General features: G+C 49.2%; 3 protein-coding genes across 4 annotated transcripts; 1 reads left to right on the top strand and 2 right to left on the bottom strand.

The window, feature by feature from the left end:
* Positions 1-314: 314 nt before the first annotated feature.
* Positions 315-4,036, bottom strand: BDCG_02978 (C2H2 type zinc finger domain-containing protein). The gene is made up of 3 exons (XM_045418568.1): positions 3,687-4,036; positions 1,983-3,629; positions 315-1,904 (listed from the first exon to the last, which is right to left on the bottom strand). Exons 2-3 carry the CDS (start codon positions 3,274-3,276, stop codon positions 901-903), a joined length of 2,298 nt encoding a protein of 765 aa, XP_045275103.1. The 5' UTR covers positions 3,277-3,629; positions 3,687-4,036; the 3' UTR covers positions 315-900.
* A 3,189-nt stretch (positions 4,037-7,225) lies between these two features.
* Positions 7,226-9,229, top strand: BDCG_02977 (amidohydrolase). Its single transcript, XM_045418567.1, has one exon. It carries the CDS (start codon positions 7,583-7,585, stop codon positions 8,996-8,998), a length of 1,416 nt encoding a protein of 471 aa, XP_045275102.1. The 5' UTR covers positions 7,226-7,582; the 3' UTR covers positions 8,999-9,229.
* On the bottom strand, positions 7,537-15,262 carry BDCG_02976. Of its 2 annotated transcripts, XM_045418565.1 has the most exons (3): positions 13,290-15,262; positions 9,045-13,180; positions 7,537-8,980 (listed from the first exon to the last, which is right to left on the bottom strand). In XM_045418565.1, exons 1-2 carry the CDS (start codon positions 14,111-14,113, stop codon positions 10,177-10,179), a joined length of 3,828 nt encoding a protein of 1,275 aa, XP_045275101.1. In that variant the 5' UTR covers positions 14,114-15,262; the 3' UTR covers positions 7,537-8,980; positions 9,045-10,176. The 2 variants fall into 2 exon arrangements, with proteins under 2 accessions (XP_045275101.1, XP_045280250.1); XM_045418566.1 differs by lacking the exon at positions 7,537-8,980 and having other exon boundaries at positions 8,989-13,180.
* Positions 15,263-16,062: the final 800 nt, after the last annotated feature.

Genomic DNA, 16,062 nt, shown 5'->3' with positions numbered 1-16,062 from the left:
CCTCTCCACTTTGTATATTATTATGATTTTAGCGTTTTATTGTCTTCCCCGCACACAATATACTCGGCGGGGTGGAAGCAACACATACACCCCCTCCAAAACCTCCAAGGGGGCGAGACAAAAAGCTCCCCACTGGTGCACTCATTCTCATCTCCCCTTCCCCAACACCCCCCAAGCACACCCCAAGAAATAAAAAAACCACGGCCCCGACCCATTCTCAAAAGACCCTCGCGAGACCCTCCCCACGCGGGCGGCACCAACCGGGCGGTTTTTTTTTTTTCCCTTCCCAACCCCAGGGGGGAGGGGGGGGGGGGGGGGGGGGGGGCTCTGTACCAGAGGGCAAAAGGAAAGAAAACAGGGGAAAAGAGAAGAAAGGAAAAGAAAAAAGAAAAAAGAAAAAGAATCGAAAATAAAATAAAGCAGACAAACAACAAAAAGATTTGGATATATAAAACAATCCTTCCCGTTCACCAGAGAACCCCCCGAAGTTGATATATTATTACTTACGATCTGTAAAACAACACATGATGTCCAAACTCAAAAAAGTTTCATCTTCCTCTATGCCGTACGTTTACGTAGCCAAGGGAGCAAAAAACAAAAGGACAAATACTAAGATCGATAGGAGAAGAAGAAAATGTGAGAACGGAAGCAAATAGAGGAAGCTAACAGGGGGAAGAGAAAAAGTAAAATAAATAAAAAGTAAAAAATAAATAAAAAGTCATCGATATATAAAGCGGCCGTAAAGGGTATTTGTCCCGAACCAAAACTAGGAGAAAGGTAGAATAAAGAAAGCGGGAGGGAGGAGGAGGAGGAGGAGCAGGAGGGAAATATCACAATAAATAACCAATAACGCTATCTCGCGCCCATCATGACCAACCTTCCATTCCTAGTTGACCCGCGCTACCCCCAACTGCCACCTCCACGCGGAACGCCCATCATCTGATCCTGCGACGGCGGCCCAGGAGAGTAATTCTGACCCGAACCACTTACATACCCACTATTTATCCCCGAATCATCATCGTCGCCGAACCCATATTCCCCACCAGAACTGGCATCATAGCTGCTTCTACCGCCTCCTCCTCCGCCGCCGCCGCCTATATCACTCGTATCATCTTGCTGTGACGCCAGCTGGTCCCACTGGAGAGTTTGCAGCGCAGGATACTGTGCCAGGAGTGCGGCGGGCAGTGTGAAGCCGGTCGGCTGCCCGTCCATTAAGGGGATATTCATTTGCTGGGTCACCGGCTGTAAGTGGCCGTGCATCTGTTGCTGATCTACGTAGTTCCGCTCGCGCTCGAGAGCCTCTTCATCCAGTAAAGGTTTGATACAGACTCTACCTGCCTCGGATCGGAAATGGCGGCCGAGCGCATCAGCTCTTGCGAACCTCCGACCACAGCCCCAGTGGCCCCCACGGGCTAAATCACCACGGCAGACGAACTTCTTTTCCCCCGAGTGAAGTGATTCGTGCCGCTTCCGGTCATGTTGGCGGGCGAAGGCTTTACCACAAACAGTACACACGAAGGGTCTTTCATCAGTATGAGTGCGGAGATGTGAGCGTAAATTATAAGCTCTCGTGAATCGTTTCGGACATAGACTACATTGGAATGTTGCTGGATGTTTCTGTACGCGCTTGGAATCGGTACTGCTGGCACCTGGGCGTTGGGGGTCTGCAAGATCTAGTATATAATTACGATTGTCAATCGAGGAGGTCGACTGCCGGCGATTCTTAGCTGCTGCTGGAGATGTATCACGGGAAGCCGGAGTGCTCAAATTGCCTGTGCTGCCGCAAAACGGTGAAAGAGAACGCGATGAGGCGCGCGCACCCCCTGCAAGGGGTGTGGTCGACGATGGCAGCGGACGAGTCATGGCATGTGCAAATGGATCAGATTTACTCCTGCCACGGGAACCTATTATTCCGTATCATTCAGTAAATAATTCCTTGAAGGGGTGCTCCTGAGGATATATACGAAGGATGGAATACTTACGGCCAACGGGGGGGCTTAAAGTGTCCATATCCGACTCGGGTTTGGCCGGTCCAAAGCTCGTGGTTCGCGAGGGAGGCGCAAATTCGACATTGATAGAAGGGGGAGTCATTTGGGCGGCCTGACCCATATCTCCAGCAGGGCTATTATGACTTTGAAAAGCCGGCGCGGGTGAAGCCTCCGACCTGGAAGTGTACAAGTCAGGAGGACTAGTAGGTCCGAGTTGATTATTCACGTGCTGGGTCAAGAGGAATGAGCCATCTTGACCAGGTTCGGGACTCTGCTGCTGCTGAGGAAGTAAGCGTGGAGAAATGTAGGGGCTATGGCCTGGGCTAAGTCCATGACGTTGATCTGATATTGTGAATGTTTCCATCCCCAAGGCGTTCTCATACAGTCCGGGGTCATTTTGGGCGGATAGTAAGGGGGAATGATTGTTCGTGTCCCCATCAAAGGCATCATGGTGACTCAGATAGGGTGAATGGGCAGCAGAAGAAACGTCCGAATGTTCTGACGGCGCTCTTCGATGGGTCTGGAAAGCGGGACTTCCTAACATTCCATGCCAATCGGACTGGGGTTGGCTCGTTAGAAAGGCCGCACTTGCGGGGTCTAATGACGCAGGGCGAGAATGGCCGGGGGTATAATAGGCACCGGGACTGGACGCGGGGGATGATGGCCGTCCAGGGGACCGGTGGGCGTCAGGCGGTACCAAATGCGGTGGAGTAGGGTTGTGTGGTGATGACATCCTGCTCAAGTCTGCCGGGTTGACGGACTGGTTCAATTGTTGCTGCGGCTGCGGCTGCTGCTGGTGGTGGTGTTGATTAAGCTGTGGGTCAAGCATGAAAGACGAGTCAAAATCTGACGTAGGGTTGGTATTGGTGAAAATAGGAAAATCTTCAAATTGCTGATTTGAGTTTAAAAGATTGGAGAAGTTCTCCTCCCCTTCAGCAGCTTTGATATTAGACGAGCGCTCAAGCTGGCTGAGGAAGCCGGCCTCGAAGGATTGGGAGTACGGTTGAGGTTGACCGAAAGGTTGTGGTTCGGACGACGGGGCTCCAGAAGAATGGAGAAAATGGGTGTCATGCGCAGATGAGGCCAGGTACGGGGTGATTATAGGAAATTGCTCAGTGGAAGAGGTGAGAACACGGGAATGGGGGAATACAGAACCAGCATGATCGAGTCCAGCTGGAGGAGGCTGGTTGTCGTAGTATGGAGGCTGGTGGGAGGGCGATGGATTTAACGAGCGATTCTTATTTTCCGTTGAGAGAGACCTCCCCCTGTTCTCCTGCGGGAACTCCATTGTGTGTGTGTGTGTATGTATGCGTAGATGCGCGCGTGGATATAGGAGTGGTGGATAAAAAGGTTAAGTTTGCCTGTGAATGTATCCTAGAATAGATCGGAGAGTTGGAAAAAGCGGCGGAGCGAACGATCTTCCCAGGGAAGCAAATTCGCCAGTTATGAGGCGGGGAGATTTATTCGCTGACAGGCAACGCGGAGAGTCGAACTAGAACACCTGCAAATGCTAATGGGGAACGACGGCGTAGGTGGCGGTCGTGATGAAATGGATACCATTCGCAGGACCCGATGTGGGCGCGAAGAAAAACGGTGGCTTATTTAATATTCTGCGGGGGATCTGATGCGTGGCGCGAGCATCTGTTTCAAACATTAGGATCTAATCATCAGCGGTCCCAGAAGAGCTACAAGACGTACCAATTCCTAGGAATACATCATACAGCAATAGGCAGAATAAGGGCGGTATTTCGACAATGCGCGTAGAGAAACGAGCGAAGGACTGAATGGTAGAGTCGGGAAGGGGAGGGAGGGGGGAAGTGTAGGAGAGGAAGTTGGTGCGGGCTCCTTTGGCGGGCGGACCGCACAGGCAGGGCAAGCAGGTGAAAATGAGATGCGTCTGGAGTAGAGACACAGAAAAGTTACTTGGGCGGCATGGAAACGAAGGCGAAACACGTAGCGATGGGGTTGGGGCGATGAGAAAGGGACTAAGGACGGGGGACGGACGGAGAGCAGTTGGGGATAGTTAAGTAGAAGAAGAAGAAGAAGAAGAAGAAGAAGAAGAAGAAGAGATGAATGAAGTCGAACCGGCCAAGAAAGGAAAGTCGGCGCTATCCCAGCCAGGCCTTGCAACGCCCCAGGTAACTACTCTGTACCGCCAAAGTACTCCGCGGTATCACTTGCGCGGGAACACCAGCCAGAGTTACATTACTCCCTACTGAAAGATACATAAGGAATACAACAAATGTTTTATCCATCCACCATCCTTTCTCCCTTTTCCCACAACCAGCAAATAATGGATAAGAAGAACCAGCTGGTAGACATACCAACAATATCATGATTTAATCCCCTACCTACATCCTACATGTGTAACTACTCCGTACAGTACAGTACATGCAAGTTACATACTTGCATGCATCGCGCTCTGAACTATTCTTCTTGTACTAGTTAACTCTCCAGGCGCAATCTGCCGCCACGGGAGCCAGATCGCCCTTTAATCGTATTTCTGGTCTTCAGCCCTTTGGCTTCGGCCTAGTTGCAGGTTTAATAATAAACGTCTATTGGTACGGAGTACATACATTCTGCATGGAAATCGGAATCATCCATCAATGTTCGGCTGCTAGTCACAGATATCTTCTCGGTTCGGTAGCTACATGTACATACATGTACATGCACACTGTGGCACATTAACTTACTCCATAGTAGACAATCAATTGCAGCTAGGGGGAAATTGGGATATAAAACGCCCCCCCCCCCCACCTCCCCCTCCAAGGCATACTCCGCCAATTCATCATCCCCCCAAATCCTTATTATTTGCACAGTACCTGTAGAGAATCATAGACGACATGCAGCTCCATTCCCCCTTTATATCCCTACATGAACCAGGGGAAGAAGAAAAATAAAAATAAAAGGAAGACGGTGTTTCGGCATGCGCATAGTATTATTGTATTTTGATCCATCCATCCCAGTGCCCGACTCAGCCTTGTGGCTGAGCAACTCTCCCCATTATTCCTTGTCCCGCCTGTCCTCCCCCAGGAAGATATGGTTCATTCACCCGTAGCGTAGGGCCTAGCGGGATCTCTTTGCTTTCTGCACACCCGTCCCTGTTTCGGCTCGGGTGTTCCTAAAAATTGCGTCTGAATTGATGACAACTCTGTATCACAATAGAAGTCACTGCGCACTGCCTAAACAGAGCTTTTTTGAATACCCCTTCATAAAATTTGTGATGATGGCTTGTTTCAAAGTGCGCCCTCTCTGTGTCGGGCAACCTTATCAACATAGTAGAATATGTAGGTTTTCTTGTTCTGTTGGTGTAAGTTCCTATCTATCCTCCGACACATACGGGAGTAAGTTATTAGCCACTTTGCTTGAGATTGACCTTGCCAAGTCCCGCTAACCTCTAGTTAGTTAACTATATGGACGCACTAATCTCAAATAGGAAATCATGAGATCAATTCTTTCAATTTGCTAGAACAACATTTCTTTGAATCTCTTATAGTAACTACTGCGTATATCAATTCAATTATTTCAGTGCTATCAGAAGAGCGACATAACGGTAATGATCTTTTGGTAGAATGATTTTTTATTTTCATATCTCAACTGAAAGAGTGCAAAGTGTCAGCTCAAAAAAGATCGTTAAAAATAAACATTGTGATGTTTTTGAAATATTAATAAACGTCCAAGTATATATTAATATAAAAATCTTCATATGATTGAGAGGAGGGGGGGGGGGGGGGGGCGCCGGGAATATAGGGGCTAGCAGGCAGGTCGGCAGCTAGCTAGCTAGCTAGGAATCTCGATCTCGCGGATATGAGAAGGCAGGCCGGAAGCGGCAGCTGTCAATCTCTATTCTCATAGAGATCCGGCAGATATCGGGAGGCAGAAAGGCAGGTGAATTATTACCTCTAAATATTAGTGCAAAACTCTCGTGTAAGAGACCTTAATATCAACTCATCTTCAAATTATAGTATCTCAATAAATATATATCATTAAAATTTCTACCATAGATAGCACAAAATGAAGCTAGCTAGAGAGACAAAGAATCTAAATAATAGTTTTATAATACTTGAAGAAATTGAAGAAATATTTAGTGTAGATGTATGAGATTGTAGATGATGATATCTTTTGTACGACAGTACAGTACGAGGGGCTTGGCTTCTCACAAGGCATTTCTTCTCCAAGAATTCTGTACAAATATTAAGTGGCAGACCCTCATTAATCCGAAAGTAGAGGGCTGAGCATGCTGATAATGAGAAACACACGGGTTAAGTCCATTTTTATTCAATTCATTCATTGCCGTGTAGATATGCGCCCAGGCATGCTAACATGTTAGTTTCACCAAAGCTAAAATCTATAAATAGTGCCGGGGGTGTTCAACCGTAACTATGTAACTGCGTAGGTAGGTAAGGTAAGGAAGGTTATGCTATGCGCCCATCTGAGACTTGGCAGCAACCAGCAACCGCCAATCATGAATCATCAACCAGCATATTCCTCTCCAGGTTCCCGGTTCCCGGTTTCTAGTCCCGCTCCGAATCCCCCGTCCCACTCCACTCCTCGCTTGAAGCTTGGCGCCCAGTGTCTACTTGCTCTGTGTTAACTAAAGTAGTTATCGACATTATTTAATATTGTTTCGAAATCTCCCTGTTTCACCCTGTTGGCGCAGAGGGATCTCTTCCTTGTTCCCCTTTTTCTTGCTTCTTTTAGATTAAATTGTTGTTTTACTGCATTTCCTTCTTATTCCCATTTTTGGTTATATATTTACAATTTATTAATATCCCTACATGCCTCCTCGTACATCTAATATGTGATCGCGTCGTGTTGCACTGCCGTTAAGTAATGGGAATATCAATTGGTGGTCATAATATTAGTATGGCCAAACAGTGTTCGAACATATTGCCTAGTTACCTACGCTGTAAACCCGCAAGCCGATTACTCTGGAGACGCACTCTGGAGACGCACATAGCTTCAAAAGTAGATAGATATATCCAGTTACTTTTTTCCCTCAGCCCTCCTTATTTACCAATCTCAATATATATGTCTGTCTGCCTGCCGTTCACTATTTCCGTTCGAGCTTGTGGTCAGCATCTTGATGACTTACGTTAATCAAAAAGAGCTTAGCCCTAATCGATTTTGCCAAATGCGGTAATTCTCTCATCACACCCCCTCCATGGCTTCCAAGGCTAACAGCGGCTAGGTATATATATATATATTATATATACATAAAATGTTACCATAGATTAGGTTATCTGATCGGATAACTAGCACATCAACGCCGAAAATGGCCCCGAGGGATAATAAGCGGGTGATCCTGGAGGGGCGTATCTGGGTAAACCCCCCCCCATTCTTCTAGTAGACTTCTACCCCGCATGCAATTGAGCTTAGACAAACTCAGAAATGAAAGTAACTCAACCGAGGAAGCAGACCACTGTTTCCTACATATTAAGAATAGCTACCGGCTAATAAGAGGACAATGGTGGTTCGTGGGAAGCAAAACAACAAATTATATATATTATATTAAATTGAAATAAATCAATCAATCTAGCCACCAATTAGTTAACCACTGTCCTTTTCCCTTTACACCGTGCCAGTCAGCGCCTATGACGTTGAAATCGCTTAAAGCTACCATGACCTCCTTTTCTGTGGAGGAAATATCCCAGGCAGTAGAGCGGCACCGTCCGGCTTTCGCCCCGTATGAAGAGCTGTACAAACACCTGCACGCCCACCCAGAACTCTCCCACCAAGAATTCAACACTGCTAAATATGTCGCGAACAAGCTCCAACAGCTGAGCATCCCAGACCTCCAAATCCACACAGGAATCGGCGGCACCGGCGTCGTCGCCGTCCTCAGAAATAACAGCAACAGCAACAGCAATGATGGCCAGAATGGGCCAGCAGGCCCAACAGTCCTCCTCCGCGCCGAACTCGATGGGCTCCCAGTCCACGAGCAGACCAACCTCCACTACGCCAGCAAACAAACAACCCAGGACGCCAATGACGACAACAAATTAAAACCCACCATGCACGCCTGCGGCCACGACATGCACATGGCCTGCCTCCTCGCCGCAACAGAGGCCCTCACATCCACGCCCCTCCGCGCCCGCTGGCACGGCACGCTCGTGATCCTCTTCCAGCCCGCCGAGGAGAGCGGCGACGGTGCCACCGGCATGATATCCGATGGCCTCTTCTCGCCCAACTCGCCACACAAAATCCCCATCCCCGACGTCTTCCTGGGCCAGCACGTCCTCGCGGCCCGCGCGGGCACCATGGGCATGAAGCCGGGCGCGCAGATGGCCGCCTCGGACTGTCTCAAGGTCACCTTCCACGGGCGCGGCGGCCACGCCTCCATGCCTCAGTTCACCATCGACCCGATCGTCATGGCCAGCAGCGCCGTGGTGCGGCTGCAGACCATCGCCAGCCGCGAGGTGACCTCGGGCAGCGTCGAGGGGCTCGGCGTCGTGTCCGTCGGCAGCCTGCATGCGGGCAGCGCGCCGAATATCATCCCCGCCACGGCGGAGATGGAGGTGAATGTGCGCACGGCGGATGAGGAGACGCGTGCGAGGGTGCTGGCGTCCGTGGAGCGGATTGTGCGTGCGGAGAGCATGGCGAGCGGGGCGGAGAGGGAGCCGGAGATCAGGCGCACGTTGAGTTTCCCTGTTACGGTGAACGATGGGGCGGTTACGGAGAGGTTGGGGGTTACCTTTGAGCGGCTGTTTGGTGATGGCGGGTCCGGGGAGGGTGGGGGCCTGTTTCGCTTCTGCCCGGATTGGCCGCGAAGCAATGCGTCGGAGGACTTTGGGTGTCTGGGTGCGGCGGTAGGGAAGCCGAGTTGTTTTTGGTTTTTTGGCGGCGTGGATCCGCAGGTGTGGGATGAGGCGGAGAGGAATGGGACGATTGCGAAGGATGTTCCTGTGAATCATTCGCCGTTTTATGCGCCGGTTATCCAGCCCACTATGCGGGTGGGGATTGATGCGTTGGTTGGAGCGGCGTTGACATTTCTGGGGAAGAGGGGGTGAAAAATTAACGTTTTCCACAGTGATTGGGGAGATTGTAGACATTTACTTTTATGACTTTTAATATTTGATAATGTACCTATTATGATATAGACAAAACAAACTGAGTGATCCAAATTTGAATCAAGTAGAGGGTGGGACTTGCATGAATACAAAAATTCCCTTGATTGCTGCTGTAGAACACAACGAACAGCTAGCTATATGAAAGAAGGCTATGCACAAACCCAACAGAGGGTCAGTATGAAAACAGGTAAATGATTCCGAAAATCCCACCGCGTAAGCATGTAAAGCGCAGTCTATAAATTAAAACTAACATATAATTCATAGAGAGAAAAAAGGAAAAAGCTAGGAGATTCAAAGAAGCAATTCAAAGGACCAACTTGTTAATGACCTAATCAATCTATCCTCAGAAGAAGAACCCAACCAATTTCCTTTCCTGCGCCTGCTTGAAGAAACTATGCGTATGTAGATGGGGTAACTAAAATTGGGAGACTCAAGTGGAAGGGGAAAGGAAGAAAAAGGCTTAACATAAATCCACAGACGGGGGGGAGGGGGATGGAGAGAGGAAAGTAGTATTGCAACGGGATGATGTGACAGGCTTGGGACTGGGCTTTCTTTCGGTCTCTCCTCCATTTTCTAGTAATTTGTAGCGTAGTGTGGCCCTCCTTTTATCTTTTATATAAAAAGGAAGGGAAGGTGGGCCGTGGCGAGGGAGAGGCGAGGATAGAGGAGAGGCTCAGTTGCATTTGCATTTAAGACGTGATAAAGATAAGGCAGGTAGGGTGGTAGGTAGCGCGGGCATTAATGAAGACGATACATTTGGAAATTATGAACATTCAATGCGTATGTGTGTTGTGTGTACGGAGTATATGGGGTATGCATGCGGAATGTCGAGCGTATCTGTCCAGTTCATGATGGTAAGGGCTCCCTAAAACCCAACCAGAGTTCATGAATATAGGACGAGGGACAAACAGGAGGAAAAATAATAGTTAACGCCTAGGTATATGCATGCTTCCCAACCCTTTGCCCAAACATGCAGATAGAGAAAAAGAAATAAAGAAAATTAAAAATAAAAACCATACCAAACCAGAAACGTCAAAAGATATATATAAACATGCTTATCCAAGGGGAGGAATAGAAAATGAAATATAACCACCACCTCTACTTCCCATGCAGTCTATTCATGTCATCCTCTTCGACTTATCGACCGGACATGAACTCCGTTTCCCAAAAACGATGCCTTCATCTTCCTCATCATCATCCTCATCATCATCCTCGTCATCGCAGTCATACCTGCACTCATCGTCATGCGGTCTGTCAGCCTGCATTTTTCGAGCTGTGACTGTGTCTCCAGTGCTAAGAAGCGGTGGTACCTGCCCCGAGCCATCTAGCTCCTTCTCCCTCTCTGCCTTGTAGGTGTAAAACCCATCGGCAGATAGAGACGAGGCACCCGAGATTACTGATGGAATACTGGGGTGCGAGGCGGAATGCGACATCCCGCTTGTGAGCTCGTCGGCCGACGATGAGGATATAGTGAGCGCTGACGGAGGTGAGGTGATTGGCTCTCCTACCGGATACTTGAATGACAGGCTTTGTTCTCGGCCTGTTCGATGCGATTCAGTATCAATAGAAGAAAGCATGCCCCGAGCAGATAACGAGCCGCCGCGTTCAGTCGAATCCTTGCACAACGGGGAGCCTGCTTGAGCGTGATGCTTTCGATCTTGATGCTGCATTCGTTGCCGTAGGAGTGTCTCACGTGTTACGTGGAACGACTCAGCTGGAGCATCAGGGGCCTGTCGATGAAAGAGGGATTGGCGGCGTGATAAGGTACTTGCTCCAGTGGGTTCGTCATGGCCCGCCGATGATGATGATGAAAGAGAGGCTGATGATGGACCTCGGGTTAAGTCGGGAGATTGGACAACGCCTGTGGCAGACGCTGTACTAACTGCAACAACTGGACCGGAATGGGCGTCACCATCTACTGATCGAGCACCTGTAGACGGAGATCTCTCACTTCGCCAATCAGGGTTCTGCCAACCCCATCCTAGACGATGTCCGGCTCCCCCTAACATACCGCCAATGCTAGACGTTGGTAGTGTTTCGGAAGGTGTTGTTGTTCGAGGCCGTACCAGAGCCACATCCGTAGTCAATGGGCGGATCGTCTTGGTGGACTCAGAACTCGAAAACGTCGATGATGATGTGTCAGAAAGGTTGGGGCGGCGTCCTGCGCTTGGGAGGTGGTCCTTCGGAAACGAGATTAAACTGGCATTGCTCCCCCTTCTATAGAAGCCACGGTCCTCGGACGAAATAGGGCTCGCAAGCGAGTTATCTGAAAGTGGGAGTCCATGATCTCTTAAAGCTCGGAGAGGAGACCACGGTTCGGAATCAAATTTGATCGGAGCTTTGCTGCTGCCCTCAATGTCATTGTCCTTGGAAGAAGCAACACTATTCGAGGATGGAGAAGATATCATCCTGTTAGGAGTAGCTATAGTAGGCGCTCGTCTCCGCCCATCTTTCGATCGTCCAAAAATCGAGCCGCCCCATTTAGCCACATTTGACCGAACTCGTTCAATAAAAGGCATTTTCGTGACAGCCTGTGTGACTTCTTCTTTCGAGACCTCGATCCTCTTGCCCTTGCTCTGGTAACTCGGATCCGTCGTTTCGAGCCATCGCTGCTTGTCAGGGATATCACGAAGCACCCAAGGGTGATGCTTAATCTCCTTCAAAGTTATCCGCTTGGAAGGATCCTTCGTGAGTAAGCGCCTCAAAAGATCACATAACTCATCATCGATATCTTCATAGACAAGTTCATCATCTGTTCGCTTGTTGCTGTTCATCACATGCTGAGGGTTTGATGACCAGCTGGATGGGGTGTCCACCTCCACTGCCTTTAGACGTTTACGAGGAATGAACACTTCATTCTTCACGATATTGTGGAACAATTTATACTCATCTTCGCAAAGGAATGGTAGCCTTCCGAAAATCATTCCGTATAGCGTAACACCTAGCGACCAAACATCGATTGCGCCCGTGATTTTCGGAACGTTGCCAATTTGGTCCTCAAATTCCGACCCTGTATAGCAGAGTTCCGGTGCATAAAAAGCTGGCGTTCCAACAGTTTTGGAGAGTTCCCGGGCGTCATCGAGTTCGGTGGCATCTGTCTCCGCAACTCGCTCCTCATCACCATCCCGGATAGGTCGTCCTAGGTAGGATACACCAAAGTCGGATATTTTCACCCGGCGATCTCCTGTGACTAGTAGATTTGCTGGTTTAATGTCTCGATGTATGATACCTTGGTAGTGAAGATACTCCAGTCCGAGCACAGAATCTCTAAATGCACATCGGGCCTGGGATAGTGTCAAGCATGGGACATACATCTCATCGTCGTCGGACAGAAGTTCCGGCTCTGAAGAATGAGAGGTAAAAAGGCTTGAGACTGTACTCTGACGTCGTTCAAGTTGAGTCTCAGCCGCATATGCACCATACATGCTTCCTTCTACGGCCGCCAGAACCGTATCACGTAACCTACTATCCAGCTCATTCGCAGAGGCGAAAGATTTGCTGGTTAGTTCGGGCGTGCTGGAGCCGTCATGAATGTGAGGCGGGATCTCAGGACCCATTTCGTCGTCCGATACTCCACCGTGTTCCAAACTCCACGCAGGAACACCCGAGAACTGTGGCGCAATTGACTTTCGCTTCTTACGGGAAATTTCTTTCTGTCGCCTTAACTGGTATTGCCTCTGAATCTCCTCCATGAGAAAGGGGGAGTCCGTAATTCCTTGCTTTTCGTGATCGAGCCTGAATTTATCCGTGGCCACAATATCCCGAAGGCCCTTTTTGCGCCAGACGATCTCGCCATTCTCCACATACTCTAACACAATATAAACCTTCTGCTGGTTTGGGTCGTCAATCACCTCAAGCAGACTGACAACATTCTCATGTCTGGCTTTCTTGAGAATGGCAACCTCCTTCTTGACTTTATCTTCAGGATTGCCCAGTTTACCTAACCGACGACGTTTCGAATACCTTTGGACGATTTTAATTGCTACTTTCTTTCCAGTCCTCATATGGCGGCCAAGTTTTACCTTCCCGTGCTCGCCTCGTCCCAGTTCATCGAGGATTTCGTACTCGTTAATTAGCTTGTTGCCGGTGAGCATGTCGCGATCAACCTCAACTGTGTGTGTTCTGCAAATCCATACATCAGAGATAAGCTCACTCCAGTACCGAGGGATCAAATAACAAAAAGATTTGTCACAGTAGAAGAACATTACAAAATTTCCAAGGTAGGACTCACTCTTTTGGCTCTTGAAGATGGGTGGGATGTAGGTAAGAAAACGAAGCACGGCCTTCTGCGATTTTCGGTGGAGATGGATGAGAGGAACGAGAGGAGAAAAGGCCAGGGCTCGATATCGGAGTGTTCCCAGTGGTGCGCGAGCCTAGTACGTGAGAGCCAGAATCTCGAGTAGCCCATGATGGACTCGAGGCAGATAAGGGGTAGGGCGATGGGTAGGAGCTGCGTGAGCGGAGATGCGGTTGAGGGCGAGTTGGGTGAACTTGTGACTGAAGAACAGCGTAAGATTGGTCCGGATAGACCGGTAGGTCATTGACTGAGTGCCCAGCGCGATGCGACGGAGTGGGATGTTCCGATAGAGGGCTTAGGGGAGGATTGGATGATTCAGGGACTTTTGGAGTCGTCAACTGTGGTGCTGGAGATGTTCCAACGTAAGGGCTCGAATAGTCCGTCGCAGGTTCCAGACCAGCATGGTCTGCTAAGGAGAGTAACGAGCTTGATGAAGTGTTGGTTGACGAGCTCCGGGATGCGTTCGAAGAGTGTGGGCGAAAAGGGAACACATGAAGCCTGTGGGCTAAACCACGACGTTCCTCTAGCCGGCCATCAGGCTGAGTGCCCCTCTGGCGGCTTATCCCACCAGGCATCTGTCTTGAGTTGGCGCCACCTGTGAGGGAGAATCTCCGCGACCTCGACGTCCTACCGGAGGTATCTGAAACTTCTTCACGTTCTAAGAGCGTAGAGCTATCGAGGGATTGATGTGACCCTCGTCGACCTCGGCCGTCCGAGTTATTCGATGAGCTGACAGGCGATTTCCCTAAACGGTCCATCTTACAAACTGCTTCTAGCTTTTGTTTGTCTACCGTGCCTTTTCGATGTTTCTTTATCTTGATTGAAAAGCACCTCGTATCCTCGCTATCGTCGTCGTTCAGGAGATGTGCAGGCGATCCGAGTCACTGTTACAGGAACGACCACGGAAAGAGAGGCATGATAAAAATCACCGTTCCTGTTGAGCGAACCAGCAGACGAGTGTTAAATCCTCATCCCTTATAATTTGGTTGCTCATCCGTAACGCGATCGGAGGTTTTTTTTTTTTTTTTGTTTTTTGTTTTTGATGTTCTTTTTTCGTTGCGAGGGGGTAGTAGGCCAGCTATCTAGCCCTGCAATCGAAGACCTGAAGGGGGATTCACTTGCACATTTAATAAAAGGCAGCGAGAACGAAGCAGGTTGACGGTTTGCTGGGCAGAGGTGGACTTGTGGAGGAAGGCGGAAAGTGGGGGCACGGAAATGAAATTCCTCAGCCCGGGAAGGTCAAAGTCGGCTAATAGAGAAGTTGTTAAAAAGAGACAATGTAAGTAGACAATGGGTGGGTAAGTGTTGCAGGAATGGTCGTTGATGGGACACAGACTCGCGGGCGACGAGCGAGGGAGGCAAAATAACCAAGATGGCGGGTGGGTTGTAGTGAAGCCAAAGGAACGTCGATCAATAAAAGCCGATAGGAAGGAGAGATTAGAAGACGAAGAAGGATTGAGAAATATATCCTGTTTGATAGCAAAAGGGAATGCTATTTAATTGCTGAGCTTCCGGGGAGGCAGAGGAAATGGGAGGGGGAGGGAGGTTTGATGGAGAGCAAAGACTTTGATTGATTGAAGGTTGATTGAGGTTTGATGGACGACGACGACGACGACTTGAGGATCTGGCGGGTCGGGCGATGTCTGGTTGGTCAGTATTCTGTACGCGTATCGGTCACGTAAACAATGGGACGGTATGGAGCGGTAAGGGTGGGTATGTAATAAGGGGTAATGTAATGTATGTAAAACCGTTGTATCTGTATCAAGTTTCTGGACTGCACTATTTTTTTGTCTTGCTGGATTGGATTGGCGATGGGAGCTACTTGGACTCATAGGATGATAGGAGGGGGGAATTCCATATTGCCCAGGCCCTAGGCCCGGTACTAGGCGAGGTCGAACTGACTACGGAGTAGCTTGCTGAAAAGGGCCGGTTCCTGCTGCAAGTCGTGGCTTTGACCCTTCACTAGTTTTACTGAGCCCTTGTGAGATGGGGCAAAGCAAGCCTTTCCCAAGGTAATGTACATGTACATTACATACGTTACATGTACTCTGTACGCAGCGTACAGTACGGAGCACATACCTCGGGAACAGATTGGAGCGGCGTTGCGGTTGAGCAACCCACAGACCCTCTTCGTACTGCTCTTACCGTACACTAGTAAGAGCCGCCCTGCTTAAGGCCTCAGCTCTCGGCTGGATTATTCGCCGCTTACATAACTATACAGTAGTTACATCATAACTAGTTAACTAGTTATGTAAAGAATATATTTTTTCTGTGGTTATAATCATGGTCACCACGGGCTAATAATCTTGTTAATCACTATTATTATTTGTCGGAAGCCAATATCCTCTCCAAGCTTAAACAACCCCGGGCCATGTTTACCAATTTTTTACTTTCTGGCTCTTGCAACATCCACTTCCTTCACGTATGAGTGAAAGACCACTGTTACAACAAAGCTTGTTTGGCCCGCCATTCTTTACAAGCGCACACGCGATGGCCCCCTGTCCAGCGCCGTCTTGTTGTCCCGGTTTCTGGTAGCTGTAAGACGGGCTGGGCACAGTCCAAGCAAGCACTGACCATGGTAACAGCGCGTGCTGAATTTGTTTTTCCTGGGCCCTGCCGACAGTGCCTGGGCTTTTCGAAAAAAGTTGGCAGCGATATGCGAGTGCTAACTGGGCTTGGGGGGGGGGGGGGGTTAATAGTCCGGCTC

Source organism: Blastomyces dermatitidis (genome assembly GCF_000003525.1).
Source record: "Blastomyces dermatitidis ER-3 genomic scaffold supercont1.3, whole genome shotgun sequence".
NCBI classification, from domain to species: domain Eukaryota; kingdom Fungi; phylum Ascomycota; class Eurotiomycetes; order Onygenales; family Ajellomycetaceae; genus Blastomyces; species Blastomyces dermatitidis.
This window is presented reverse-complemented; position numbering and strand designations above follow the sequence as displayed.